The following is a 14,258-nucleotide window of genomic DNA, read 5'->3' as shown; positions in this document are numbered from 1 at the left end:
TGGGGGGCTGGAGGAGCAGATGCCCCTGGGCTCAGTGTGCTGGGGTCTGGGGTGGCTGCCGAGAAGCAGAGGCCCCCTCGGCCCGATGTGCTGGGGGTCTGGGGGAGCGCTGGAGGAGTAGGGGCCACTGGGCTTGTGTTGGGGGTCTGGAGTGGGGTTGAGAGCTGGGATGGGGTAAGCTGGTGGGGAGAAGGCTCAGAAGTGTATGATAGGGAGGAGGCACAGGAACTCTCTGCACTGGGAGTCTGCAGAGTCCAAAGCAGGCTGGCAGAAGGGAGCCTGGGATAGCCCCAATAGCCCCCAGAATAGCAGCTTTGGCCCCCTATGGACAACAGCTTTGCCTCTTCTCCCCCAGTCCTTGGCTGGCAGCACCATGTCATCGGACTCCAGCAAGAAGAGAAAACCCAAAGTGATCCGCACGGATGGGGGCCCACAGGAGGGCAAGAGGAGCAAGGCTGATGCTGACCAGGTAGGGTGTCCAGCTGCCTCCCACAGGCAGAGCCTGGCAGTTGTGGCAGGGTGCTTGTGTCCTCCTGCCTTACAAAGGGCAGTTCTCACACCTACTCTTCTCTGGCCTTATTCTCCTCTTTGGGAAGCTGCAGGACTGTTCCCTCAGAGCTGTGCCAGCTCCCAAGGCCTCTGAAACTCCCCTTCTGGATTTCTGAACCTTCTCCTGTCTCCTTCTGGAAGCACAATGCTTAAGGAGTCAAGTGCTCCTCTGGAGGCAAAGGGAGAGTGAGTACAAGGCTGAAAGTTCCTGCAGGGGGTTGCAGGTTTTCTTAAAACACCCCCACAACCATCAGAGTAACTGAGGTTCAGCCAGAGTGGGGATAGGGATTGATGTTCCTAGTTTATCCTCTGTAGTCATGTAGATACACTGGTGCAGGACAGGTAACAGTTTACATTTATGATAACTATGTAAAAAGCCTGAACTTTCCAGGCATTTTAACGCCTGGTGGTGTTCGTGTCTGGGGTTGTTAACTGAGTCCTCTCCCGTGTGTAAAGTCTCCTTGGGTGTGGGATTAATGGACAGAGTCAGAAATCAAGACCCAGCAGTTTGTTTCCCAGTGGCCTTTCCAGAGAAGGTGGAAGGAACAAGCTGCAGAAGGTGCCGTCTGCCTTTGCAGGACGTTAGGTACTACAGCGAGGAGTGCGAAGTGGATCTCCGTGACCCTATCAAAGACTATGAACTCTACAGAGAGACTTGCCAGGAGCTTCAGAGACTGATGGCAGAAATCCAGGAGCTGAAGAGCAGGGGTATCAAGGACAATGTAAGGAGAAGCCTCAGTGCTTGATTTAATGTGTTCTGTTCTTTGATTTTTTTTCTTAATCTGAGAGGAATGGGAGCAGAAGCCGCGCCATCTTCTGGGGAGAGTCAGGAAAATGGAATAGTCTCCCTTAAATAAAGTAAAATACGATTTAGTTGAGGCGTTGGTCTTGACTGAGCAGACATTACGCCGACCGAGTTCTTCTAAAGTGTATCTGGGCTCCTGATGGGTTGGGGGCTCCTGGGGGAGGAATTGAGCCCCTCCTGACTGCAGCGGGGGTGGCCAGGCTCTCTGTGTCCCACAGAGGCCCAGTAGCCTCGGCCATGGCTGGGGAAGGCTTGTGCTCAGACTGCCCACTCTGTCCTCTGCATGGCATAATGGGCTCTTCAGGCTCAAACGCTTCTGTTCCTACTGCCAAGAAAAGTCACTAGAGTGAGCCTGGAACACCCCCCCTTATTTATTTCTAGTGGGTGACTTGTGAATCTGGCAGCAGGAGGCTCCCTCAGAAGCCCCGGGGACATTTTGTGCCTCCTGAGCAAAGCGTGGAGCCCCCTTTGTGACAGGACTTGCATGAAGTCCCTGCAGCAAATGGGTTTGTGGTGAGAGCCAAGTCTCCTGCTTCAAACGCCTCTCTCCTGCCACTCAGGCTTCAGAGATTGACGAGCGGCGGATTCAGAGCTGCGTCCACTTCATGACCCTAAAGAAACTCAACCGTCTGGCTCATATTCGGCTGAAGAAAGGGAGAGATCAAACCCATGAGGTACAGTGGGGCTGGGGGGTGACAAATACAGGTCAGGATTTAGTGGGATCAGAGGCAGTGCCATTTCTGCCTGGTCTGTATATCGAAGTGTGAGAGGAACTAAACATCAGCCAGGTCATGGTTTTTGAATTGGAGGTTTATTAGGAGACTCTACTGCGATGAATTGGAAGCTGAAATTATAACAAATGGTGAGGGAGTGGTACCTGCTTCTGCCTCAAATATAACGGGGAGTCAGAAAGCTCTGTCTCGAGAGTCTGGTGTGCTGCAGGCCTGAGAAATGTATATACGGTTGGCCCCAAAACTCCTTACTCGGACTTCTTGGAGAGCTTTTCACAGTTCATGAACAGCACTTATTTTCATTGTACCACTCAGGAAACTGAGGCACGGGGCCAGGAGGTGACTTGGCCCATGTGCCTCAGCAGCTCTGCCCTGTTCTGTGCCTTGTCCCTAAAACGTGCTGCCTTCGGAGCAGAATCAGTTTGACGTGATGAGCGTTTGCTTTCCCAACCCTTCAGAATGTCTTTTTACCCCCAAATATTGTTGCATACCCTAAAACCTGCCATCCCTAGCTGGTATTGTGAGAGTGGGGTGTACTGGTGACTCTCCCGCGGGGTGTGTTTGCTGGGAGGGAGGTAACAGAGCTTCATCCCCTGCTGTGTCGGTATTTCAGGCAAAGCAGAAGGTCGATGCGTATCACCTGCAGCTCCAGAACTTGCTCTATGAGGTGATGCACCTGCAGAAAGAGATCACCAAATGCCTGGAGTTCAAGTGAGTTTGGTTGGGAAGGAGAGGGAGAGACGGTGGGTCTGAGATAGGATGGAGGCCTTGAACATTTGGAATCTCTTGTCACGTTGCCTGAGCCCACTGTGGGGCGAGAGCGGAATGCAGGAGAAACGCAGGAGAGATGGAGTGTCCCAGAATTCTTGTGCTGGGCGGGGGGGAAAGAGGCTCATGCAGGGAGGAGGGAAGAAGGCCTCTGATGTGATAGATGGGCAGTGGAAGAGAAAATGGGTAAATGTCGAAGTCGTGGCCGCACTGGTCTCTTCAAGGGCTCTCTGGCCTCCATATATCGGGAGTTTTCTTCCGAAAGCCAAGCCTTCCATCATGCCTGTTGCATAGGCAGCGCTCTGAGCTGCTGCCAGGAGGGCTGTATTTAGACTCGATGCCTCAAACAGCGCTTTGGTTAACTGTGCGGGGAAGGTGTCTCCGTGAAAGGAGGGATCCTGTTCAGACCTTCCTCTCCTCTGCTGAGCACTGCTGCAGTTCAGTTAATTGATGCTGTGGAGTTTCATGTAGCAGAGTCAAGGTGGGGCACGTGGCGTTGGCATTGACCGCTCTCCTGTGGGATGTGGTTGAGTTCAGCCCTGCTGCGGCATTTCCCACCCTTCCCCGATCTGATCTATCTGTCCTCGCAGATCGAAACATGAGGAGATCGAACTGGTGAGCCTGGAGGAGTTTTACAAAGAGGCGCCCCCTGAAATCAGCCGGCCTGCCATCACCCTGTCGGAGCCCCACCAGCAGACCCTGGCCCGCCTGGACTGGGAGCTGGAGCAGCGCAAGAGGTGGGTCTGCGGTGTCTTGGTTCGGTGTCAGCCCATCTGGCACTGAGCTTGTGGCGTGCGTTGAGCTGCAGGGCTGTTGGGAGATGCCAGGAGTGAGCTGCACAGCTACTGGGTGGAGCAAATGTGAGTGATACAGGTTTCAACACCCTCTTGAAATAGTCAGTGTAGAACAAGTGACAGATTTATTGTGTAATTGAGCCTTTGGTGTGGAGGATCACTCTTTGTGTGGAGCTGGGCTTGGTGGGATCCTTGTTTCATAGAATACGGAATGGTTTTCTTTCACATTCCTCATGAAAGAGGGCCCCAGGGATCCCAGTGAGCAGAGCAACCTCCAAACCAGTGTGAGAGAAGCCCTGAGCCAGCTGCAGCTGCTGTGCAAGAGGGGCTGCCCGGCTGGGACTGCGCCTCTGGGTGATGACAGCAAAGGTGTCTCGGCTCTTCTGACAAGCCCACATGTGTTTTCTCACTGAGGCAGCAAACATCAGTGCTGGCTCTTGAGTATCAAAGGAAGAAAGAGTTTTATAGCTTGACATTTCCCTGGTGTCTATTTGGAGGCTCTTGCATCAGGGAACGGGGACGCCGCCCGCCGTAGGGGTGATATTGAAGGATGGGCAGTTATGCGCTTCCGTCCAGAACTCGGTTCCGCAAGATGTGCCACGCAGGGTGAAGCGATCCCGGTTTTGTCTGCTGTGCGGTGGTGCGAGGAGCAAAATTAAGCCAACCTGGTGCTGCTGCTGTTCCTGCCTGCCTGTGCTCCTAACGCTTGCCACGGCGGGGAGCTGCCTGCGCAGCACTCATCTCGGCTGAGCTGTGATGGGCTCTGTTGTCCTGGTGCTGGCAGCCACCTCCTCAATGCAGGCTCTAAGCCCCACGGTCCCTCCGCTGGTGCAGGCCAGGTGGCTCAGCTGCTCTGTCAACTCTTGCCCCCTGCAAAAAGCAAACATGACGCAGTGTTCCTGTGTTTTGATAACGGCCGGCAGCTTTTTCAGCCAGGCAGCAGCTGAGACCAGTCTTCTGGAAGGATCAGTCTGAACCTGCACGAGCAGGGCAGCTCAGACTAGCGAGAGGTGCTGCGGGGTGGGTGCTGGGGGGCTCTAATGCCTCATGCTTCACCTCTCCCAGACCCTTCGCATCAAAACCAGCTGCTTCTACCTGGTAGAGGGCACCCGCTGGCACTGCAGCCAGGATCCTCCAGATGGCTCTGCCTGCGGCAGAGGAGCCTTCAACCTGGAGACCTCCTGAGGATTCTCCTTAAAAATGATTGTTCGTTGCAAGATGTGAAGAGGGCAAAGATGAGCTGAACTGAGCCGGATTCGCAGTTGACGGTTGAATTGCTGAGAAGCCTTGCAACTCCCAGTCTTCGCCCCACAGTATCTAGGGAACACCACTGTTCACCTCTTACCACCATTGTGGTGGGAAGCAGCCACTTCAGCTGCCTCAAGAGCAGATGCTGGTAATGCTTTGGGCACTTTCAGATGCTGGGGGATTGTTAGTGTCCATCCGGAACTGTCACGTGGAGTACTGGATTTGTCTTGGACTCTATTCTGAAATGTGCCTCTTGAATGGCGTGACAGGGATCTCTGCTGCTCTCACTAGCGCAGGGAGCTCAGGAGAGATGTCTGAAAGCTGGACTTCAAAACTGCGTCTTTTGGTGTTGACCCAACACAAATATAGTTCTGCTTGGAAAGAGAAGCGTTTCAGTCCTGTGATGTTAGGGCTGTTGTTCCCCCTCAGAGAGGGTTCTTCTGTGCTGTGGGTGCTCTGATCCGGTGGGGAGCAGGGTCTCCTGAGAGGAGAGTGTGTGAAATCCCCAAACTGCTCTTCCACCTGCCATGGTGGTGCCTTGTCCTGGGCAGCACAGCTCCATACCCAGCTTTCCCTGCTTCTGCTGGGCAAGAGGTTGACATCAACAGCAATAAGGAGATTTAATTTCTTCTCCCTAAACAGGAGTGTGTCCAGGGCTCGGAGGGTCATGGTGAACTTGCATTTTCCTGGGCTTTCTACCCAGTTACAGAGGAGCACTTGCTGGTTTATTAAACCTCGACTTTTGTGAGTTTAACTAAGGAGCTGACATGACATGAAGTGACTTTGGTGATACGAAGTGGAAGAGCCTCTTCAGGAGCTCAGCGGGGTCGGCAGGGCTCTGTTGGCATGGCTGCTGGCAGCAGAACTGGCGTGGGAGCGGGTCTGCAGAGGGAAGATCCAGTTGCTGTCCCTTCTCGGGGTACAGCACGAGGCAGAGCTTCCACTTTCTCTCCCTGTTCATTTTCCAGCTCTAATCAGTTCCTTTTTGCCTCCTCTTGCCCTTGGCATTAAGAGCTCTTTGTTTGTCACCGTGTCTGAGCTCTCCTGGTTCCTGCAGTGACTTTTGCCAGCTCGGGAGCCCCACGTGGACCCTGGGGCTGTGATACGTGCTGGTAACTGAATTCCCACCCCTAGGCTGGCAGAGAAGTACAAAGAGTGCCTAACCAGCAAGGAGAAGATCCTGAAGGAGATCGAGGTGAAGAAGGAGTATCTGAGCAGCCTTCAGCCTCGACTCAACAGTATTATGCAGGTAATTGAGGTCTGCAGGAAGGGGAGAACACCTTTGGGGCCGAGCTCAGGTCACGCTCCGAGGGCTGTGTTAGAGAGGTCCACCGCCTGGGGTGATTCTGCTTTGGAGGCATTTTTCTCCCGGTCAGCGTGAACAAAGGGTATATCTGCCTCACGCCGAGACTCCTCTGGAGTCTCCTTGTTTATGCGGCAATTCCTGCAGAACTGCAGATGGAGGAGTCGTTAAATGGGCTTTACCCTGGAGAGTGATAACGCGGTTCCGGCCCCTTGTGATTGCCTTGGGAGGGAAGAGCAGGAGAAGGAACTGGGTTATTTTCCGATCCAAAAGTTTTCCAGCAAAGGAGAGCTGCCAGCCCTTCCCTGGGGGCTCGCTGTGCCCGTGGCTGCGTTTAACCCTGCACCGCGGCTGCTGTGCTGGTTTCCAGTCTCCCACTTCCCAGCTTGGGGTGAGGAGGGCAAAGTGTCCTGTTCCCAGTGAAGAAGGTTACCCCTCCTCTTCCCCCAGGCCTCCCTGCCTGTCCAGGAATATCTCTTCATGCCTTTCGACCAGGCGCACAAACAGTACGAGACAGCCCGACACCTCCCGCCGCCTCTCTACGTTCTCTTCGTTCAAGCCAGTGCCTACGGTCAGGCCTGCGGTGAGCATCGAGGGGAAAGCGCGGTCCTCAGCGACGCTGTCAGGGGCTGTCACCAGCCGGGACCTGGGGGCAATGCTCACCCCATAGGTTGGATTTCACTCAAAGCACTGCTTCAGGGACACTTTGGGAGGTCCTTTTCGTCCCATCTGCTCTGCTGCTGGAATCTGCTGAGGCCAGAGCAGCGGGGCAGCCCCACGGCCAGGCACAATGAGGCAGCAGCATTTGAAACCTTGTTTGCTCAGCTCCCTCGTTGGAAAAACTGCTTGGGAAGCTCGCTGCCCACCTCTGCCCCCCATCTCAAGGTCGGCAGGGACATCCCTGCAGCCTGCGAGCTGGCTCGGTGCTGACGTGACCTCCTGAGAGCTGTCACCATGTGCGGTGGCTGCTACGTTGTGCCACCCGTGGGTGGTGGTGACTCCAGAGCTGGTGGTACCTCTGCTTGCCCTCACAGAGGCCCTTTCCTGCAGCTCACCTGAAAGTCTTCATCCCCTTAGGCGGTTTTGCATTTTGAGAGGCTTTCTGAAGCCTCCCTGAGTTGGGAGGGATTTCTCAGCAGGGCTCAGGAATCCCCCTGGGCTGTACGCGTCTCCTCTGCGGAGAGGGCTGTAGCATAGTGTGAGCGCTGCAATGGTCCCTGCTCTCACGCTCCTGTGGGAGTGGGGCAGGCTGCAGAGGAGCGTGGAAGGACCACGCTGTGGCACTTGGCCACGCCAGGTCCCTGCTAATAGGAATCTGCAGCCATGATGACACAGCTCCTCGCTACCTGCTTGTGCCAGCCATACCCCACCACCTCCTGGCTCTTGATAAAGATTTGGCCTTTATGGTTTCCAGGGACAGTCCCTCAAAACCCTGTATTTTCCCTCCTCTGACCCCATCCTACCCAGGAGATCCAGTGCTGTGGTGGCCCCACGGAGCCCTCTGGACAACTGCCTCTTCCCACTGACCCTTTGTTTGAGCTTGCTCTGCCTCGTGCAGCCATGAAGTGGGAGCTTTCTGGGGCAGGGCTGCTTCTAACTGCCTTTCCCACACAGAAGTGGGGTTCGTAGCTTAGTTTTCCTGTCTCCTCCGTAGACAAGAAGCTTGTGGTGGCCATTGAAGGGAGCGTAGAGGAAGCCAAAGCCCTGTACAAGCCGCCTGAGGACTCGCAGGGTGAGTTGGGGTGGTGTTGCCACAGGCGGGCTGCCTGATGCTCTGTGCAGGCAGAGGGGTCGGGTAGAGAAGCGAGTGGGTGCTGAAATGATGCAGTGCCTGGTGTCTGTGCTGCTGGCTGAAGACCCTGGTAGCTGAGCCCCTCTGTCCCTACCTCCTCCTTCCTGAGAAGTGTTCACAGCCCCTCGTCTGTTGGAGTGACCCCTGGGACTAGGGATATGTTCCTGTGTGTCTGCACCCTGCTAGGGCTCTGCTTTTTGGAGGACGGTGATGTCTTGGGGAGCTGTGGTCTTGGAGGAAGGGCTGGTAGTTCTGCTGGTTGTGGGAAGGTTGCTGAGCCCCAGCTGGTCCCCACTTACACTTCTCTCTTTGCGCAGATGATGAAAGCGATTCTGACGCAGAGGAGGAGCAGACCACGGTAAGGGATAGCACCGTCCCCTTCTGGGTCCTCTCCTAACACAGTATTGTGGGCAAACCGGTCTGTGCCTGCTAACTGGGAGGAGCTGGGCCTGAGTGAGTCTGGGAACTAGTCCCGACGTGCTGTCAGTATGTGTGGAGGTGCACTGGTGTTAAATCTAGCCATTTCTTGGGAGGAGAGAGGTGCCGTTTCCTGGTGTCCTGAATGCAGGAGAGCCAGGGTACAAATCTGCCCCACTCGCATCCCACTCGGCAGCAGCAGCCGCCACCTCGCAGCGCTCCGGCTGGAGCTGTTCCACTTTGTATAAATAGCCTCGGGCCGGGGAGGCTGGCTGGAGGCTGGCGTCCGGCGGGGAGGGATGCGTGTCCATCCCCTGCTGTCTCCCAAAAGCGTTGAGCTGAGCTCTGCCCCAGGGATTGTTCGGCGCTCCCCTGGGGCAGCGTTTAGGTCCTACAGGTTGTACCTTCTGGATGATGGGGAGAGGCCGTAGGTGCTGGCTGCCCCCAGCATGGAAGCCCATGGAAGGTCTGTGCCACTGCTCCCCACCACCCAGCAGCAGTGCCTGGTGTATCGGGCTGTCGCTGTGGGGAAGAGTAAAGGGAAGGGCCTCAGCTTCTGCTCCTCATGGTGGGGAAGCTTTTGGGCTAGCAAGTCCTTGGCCTTGTCTCAGAGGGGCAGGGGCACTCCTGGGAGCTGAAGGAATGACAGGAACTGGAGCTGGTTTGTGGCAGGGCAAGAGTTTCCTGCTCCCCTCCCTCCCCAGGGCTGCTCCAGCCACGGCGCTGGGGAATTGGGGAACTAGACTAGAAGGAAAGAGCGGTGGGAGAGGAGGGTGGGGGCCACGGGTTGCAGAGGAGCGGGAGGAGAAGGGTCTGACAGCTCTGTTTCACCCTCCTCAGAAGCGGCGCAGGCCCACCCTGGGCGTGCAGCTGGATGACAAGCGCAAGGAGATGCTCAAACGGCACCCCTTGTCTGTCACTGTCGACCTGAAGTGCAAAGGTAAGCAGGGTCTGGCGGCCCTTGGTGGAGAGCGCGGAAGGGTATGTGACAGCAGGTCAGGGAGCAACCTGGCAGCAGCTTGGGATCCTCAGAGAGAGCTCCAGGTACGGAGAGGCTTTCCTGCCCTCAGCCCTGCCTCCCCAGCCGGGATGAGCACGGCCTTCCAGGGGAGACTGAATTAAGTGGTTTCTCAGCTCTGTCTCCCGGAGCTCCTCTGGCCCACGTGGGTGGGGTGACCTTGCTCTGAAGCTTCCTCCATCTAGTTGGGAGCTTTTCTCTTTCAGGGGTGGTCTTGGGTCTGACAGGTATAGCCTGGCAAACACGGATGGGATGGCATTGGTGATTACAGTGCCTCGGCTGCCAGCTACTCCCCACATTGCCTCTCTGCCCCGTTTGCTGTTGTCTTAGCGGGGGGGACATGTATGTCCCCCTCTGCAGACTGCTCCGAGCTAAAGCAGACAACGTAGTCCCTTCTTTTTTGGCACAGATGAGAACGTGCTTCACCTGACCTTCTACTACCTCATGAACCTCAACGTCATGACAGTGAAAGCCAAGGTGACCACTGCCGTCGAGATGACAACTGCCATCAGTGCCGGGTAAGGAGAGTCCTGTGGGCACTGAGCCCGGGGCTGACAGCGGTCTCATGCCTAGCCTGGAGCTTGTCGGGCAGCAACCCCTCCGCTTGCCGTGAACACCCTGCCCTGGTGTCCTGCCATACTCTGTTAACAGTTCCCCATTGGCAGAGCGATGTAGTGCCAAGGGCAGCATGTGGTGGCAATGTCCCTCTGCTGAGCCGTAGCTCCTGCGCCCAGTGGGCCCAGGCACTCCATACCCAGCTGCGCGCTCCCTGTGGGTGAGGTTTTAACCTCGGTCCCTCACCGTGCCTTACCTGGGATACCGTAAGGGCCTTTGTACAGAGCTGCGGTTTCAAAGTGCTGTCTGGGCTTGTCCTTTGATGGGCAAAGGACACCCCAAAGAGCACAGCTCCATCTCTCCCTCTGGGGAGCACTTCCGAGGTGATCCACTTCCCTGGCCTGCGGTATCCTTCCCCTTAGCTCCAGGGCCCTGCCAGGCTGTTGCAGCCCAGGCAGCGTCCTCCTCCTCTCTGTCGTGACAAGGCAGGGTCAGGGAGGTTAGGAACCTCTTAGGGGAGCGTAGCCAGGCCTGTCAGGAGCTGGAGGAGAACCTCTGCTGCTTGTCACATTCAGTCACTCGCAGCCGAACCGCTTTTGGTTCCTCCTGCAGCTTGTGCCTGGCAGCTCCCCTCACCTGCTTGCCCTGCGGGTCACCTTGTCCTGAGTGCCGGAGATGCGGCTGCCTCTCCCTCGGCTCCCCAGAGACTGCTGGAGCTGGAATTGTATGAGGAATAGCTGAACTGGCAGGGGTGGGAGCCTGCCCAGGGACTTCTGATCACCTGCCAGCTCTCCAATGGCTCTCCCCGGACCAGGAAGAGGGAGGTGGGAGAGGCTCGTTTGGGCTACCTGGAAGCAAGTGCTGCCTCTCAGTCCCTCCCATGTGAGGCTTCCTAGTCCTCTTGGGGTTCTCTCTTCCCTGTAGGTTCCCAATCCCCTCTGTGACAGCAGCTAGAGTCTTTCCGCAGGGTTCCCGTGCAGGGTGTTCCCTCCCTCCCAGCTGCCCTTGGCTGTCGTACCCCAAACCTGTGAGGCTCTGGCTTGAGCCAAACCCCAAATCCTACAGCCCTTTATGCTCAGTCAGGCTTGTGAGTACAGTCAGATGGGAAGAATTTTATTTCATTAAGCAGAATTCCTCTGCTTAAGCTTGTTGGGTGGCAAACAGCCATCAGGCCGTGCCCTACTTATGCTGGCGATGTTTTCTCCGTACACATCAGCAGGTTTCCAAGTTAATGTACTGGAGTGAGCGGCTTCCTGGGAAACCGGGGAGCTGGTGTCCTGTCATTTCTATCTTCTTCACAGCCAGGGAGGAGACTCCCTGGAGTTATGCTCCTTTTGGAGTGTTAACTAGGGGAAAGCCATTCTGGTCTTGAAACCCAACTTGCGGAGCTCACAATCCCCATCTCTGGGCTCAGAGCCTGTTAGCGGCCATCCCAGAGAGATGTGGAGCTGCTGATTAATCTCCTCCCTCCTCTTGCCAGCGACCTGCTCTCCCCGGACTCCCTCCTGAACTGCCTCTATCCAGGAGACCACGGGAGGAAGACGCCCAACCCAGCCAACCAGTTCCAGTTCGATAAAGTGGGGTGAGTGGGGCGCTGCCCCACACATCTGGGGTGGCTTTGCCCAGGCGGTTGGTGTGACCTCCTCCCAGCACGGCACGACCCTCCTCAGCTTGTCAGGGAGAGCTCGGCAGCCAGGAGAGGACAGTGTCCTGCCAGCTGGCATCGGGTGGGCTCATTGGGCACAACTTTGGGTGCAGATGAAGATGTGCTTGCGCCCTCCGGCTGGCTCGCAGGCCGGGTGGTGGGGGGACGAGGGTGGGAATGTTCTAGGGTGGTGTAACCCTTCCTTGTCCCCACAGCATCCTGACCTTGAGCGACTACGTGACAGAGCTGGGGCACCCCTATGTGTGGGTGCAGAAGCTGGGCGGCCTGCATTTCCCCAAGGATCAGCCTCAGGTATGTCACACCCCTTCCCCTCTCCACCAAGAACATCAAACTGGGGTTTGGGGACCCTTTGGGGACAGTTGTATCCTGTACTGTCCCCCCAGAGCTCCCGCTGGCACCAGCCGCTCCCAAACCACGGCACATCTGTGCAGCGGGGCCACGCCGACGTATTTTATCTCCCACGTGTGATAGTTTAAGCCCCGTTACGGGCACTGAGCGGCGCCTTGAGTGTGTGACTGTCCCTGTGGTTGGGGGGGGGTGGCTCCTGGAGCATGGGGGTCTGCAGGTGGCATGGTGGTGGCAGCCCCTCCTGCCCACAGCACACAGTCACTGCGGACAACTCGCTGAGCGCCAGCCACATGGAGCTGACTGTGAAGCTGCTGCGGACGAGGCTGCAGTCCCGCCTGGCTCTCCACAAGCAGTTTGCGTCGCTCGGTGAGTGCCTGGTGTCCCACCCTGTGCCTGGGGACAGGGAGTGGAGTAGCAAGGTCCTCTTGCAGAGGAGAATTGACTGATGTCACCTTCTAGAGTGCTACAGATCTGCAGTGTCCCCCTCAGTATTCCTAGTCGTTCCCTCTGTCCTCAGTGGCAGTGGGGCTGTGAGGGCTGACATGTTTTGGGTGGGAGGGGAAGGCTGTGCCCCCTTTTGATGCCCAGTACCCCTTTGGGACTGGCCATCCTTGCGCTGGGAGTTGATCTGGGCCGTGGTGGGTGGTGAACCACCCACCCACACGTGTCATGTGCCCGTTGAGCAGGCTGGGTGTGCGCTGCCAAGGCTGTGAGCTCTGCTGGACCGCAGCTGAGGCCTCCCCTGCTCTTCTCTGGGCACCTGATGAAGGTGTCAGAAGGATAAGAATGGCCCCAGCTCCTGGTTTTGGAGCATCCCCACCCACAGGACAGTGAAAGAGCTGTGTCCCCAGCCTTCCTCTGCTCAGGTGGCTTTGTCCTTGGTTTCAGAGCATGGCGTTGTGCCAGTCTCCAGTGAGTGCCAGCATCTGTTCCCTACCAAGATCGTCTCGCGCCTGGTGAAGTGGACCGCCATTCCCTATGAAGATTACGCGGTAGGTGCTGAGCGCAAGGCCGTATCCCTTCCAGCTCCCGCGCCGCGCCGGCAGCTGTTCACTCCTCCTCTTGTCTCTCCTCACAGGAGCTGCCCTACACTAAAGATGTGATAGAGGCCAGCTTGGCTGAAGACACGCACCTCTACTACATGGCCCTGATAGAAAGGGGAACAGGTAGGAGTGTTTCCTTCCCCTGGCAGTTGCTAATTCCCACACCGGACGCTCCCAGGGCAGTTTCTGGGAGTCTTCACGGGACATCCCTCCAGTTGGAGGTCCCGTGGGCCGTGGGTGATGTTTCTTCCCTGCTCAGCCAAGCTCCAGGCTGCCGTAGTCCTGAACCCTGGTTACTCCACACTGCCACCCATCTTCAGCCTTTGCCTGAACTGGAAAGGAGAGCGAACCAGCAGCAACGATGACAACATTCGGGTAAGCTGGGCTGGTGGCAGAGGAGTTGGGAGAACCGCTGGCTTTTGGGGAGTGTTCCCAGTGGTTCCCTGCCCATAATAAGCATGCTGTTGGGGTGAGCTGGTGGCGGGGCAGGCTCACGAGACTTGCTGGATGCAGCAGGTCCTGGGAGGGCAGAGCAGAGCAGAGACTCAAGCCTGCTCTGTCCTGTTCCCTCTGCCAGGCCATGGAGAGCGAGGTCAACGTGAACTACAAGGAGCTGTGGGGGCCCAAACCGGGCTACCAGCTCCTCACCAACCAGCTGCAGCGCCTGTGCATGGTGCTGGATGTCTACCTGGAGACGGAGCCCCACGACACCAGCGTGGAGGGGCCCAAGGAGTTTCCCCAGGAGAAGATGTGTCTGCGTCTGGTCAGGTGAGAGCCCGGCACCGTGTGGGGACCCTGGGGCAGTGAGGAGGGACCCTGGCAGGGACCCTGATGGCACTGCTGTCCCTGCAGCATGGCCCTGTCTGACCTGGTGCCAACCTTGAAGCTTCTCCTTTAGCTGCCTGTGGGGATCTGCCCCCCACAGTTGGGCAGTACCCCAGGACCGGGCCCTTTCTGTGGGTGCCGTGGGCTTCCTGACCCACATGGGTCAGCTTTTCCCTCTTCTCCTCTTCCAGGGGGCCCATGCGCCTGAAGCCCTTCAAGTTCAACTACCCTCAAGGGTTCTTCAGCCATCGCTGAGCACCCCCTGGGCATCGCTCTGGGATGGGCTTCTTTTTTAGGAATGTCCCCATCCTCCTATTTCAGTTTCTTTTCCAAGGTTTTGGGGTTTTGTTTAAAGGTTTTGTAGCACAAGGGATTAAATACTGAACTGAAGGAAAA

At 56.8% G+C, this 14,258-nt stretch overlaps 1 protein-coding gene across 1 annotated transcript; it reads left to right on the top strand.

Annotated features, from left to right (window-relative positions):
* Nucleotides 1-360: 360 nt before the first annotated feature.
* THOC5 (THO complex 5) lies at nt 361-14,258 on the top strand. Its single transcript, XM_009895814.1, has 19 exons — nt 361-469; nt 1,128-1,271; nt 1,915-2,028; nt 2,699-2,796; nt 3,444-3,590; nt 6,030-6,144; nt 6,649-6,781; nt 7,853-7,930; nt 8,308-8,348; nt 9,248-9,347; nt 9,835-9,943; nt 11,461-11,562; nt 11,841-11,937; nt 12,246-12,360; nt 12,883-12,986; nt 13,073-13,160; nt 13,297-13,412; nt 13,615-13,805; nt 14,054-14,258. Exons 1-19 carry the CDS (start codon nt 374-376, stop codon nt 14,115-14,117), a joined length of 2,052 nt encoding a protein of 683 aa, XP_009894116.1. The 5' UTR covers nt 361-373; the 3' UTR covers nt 14,118-14,258.

The sequence above is a fragment of the Charadrius vociferus genome, unplaced genomic scaffold, assembly GCF_000708025.1.
Source record: "Charadrius vociferus isolate BGI_N301 unplaced genomic scaffold, ASM70802v2 scaffold2012, whole genome shotgun sequence".
Taxonomy (NCBI): Eukaryota; Metazoa; Chordata; class Aves; order Charadriiformes; family Charadriidae; genus Charadrius; species Charadrius vociferus.
This window is presented reverse-complemented; position numbering and strand designations above follow the sequence as displayed.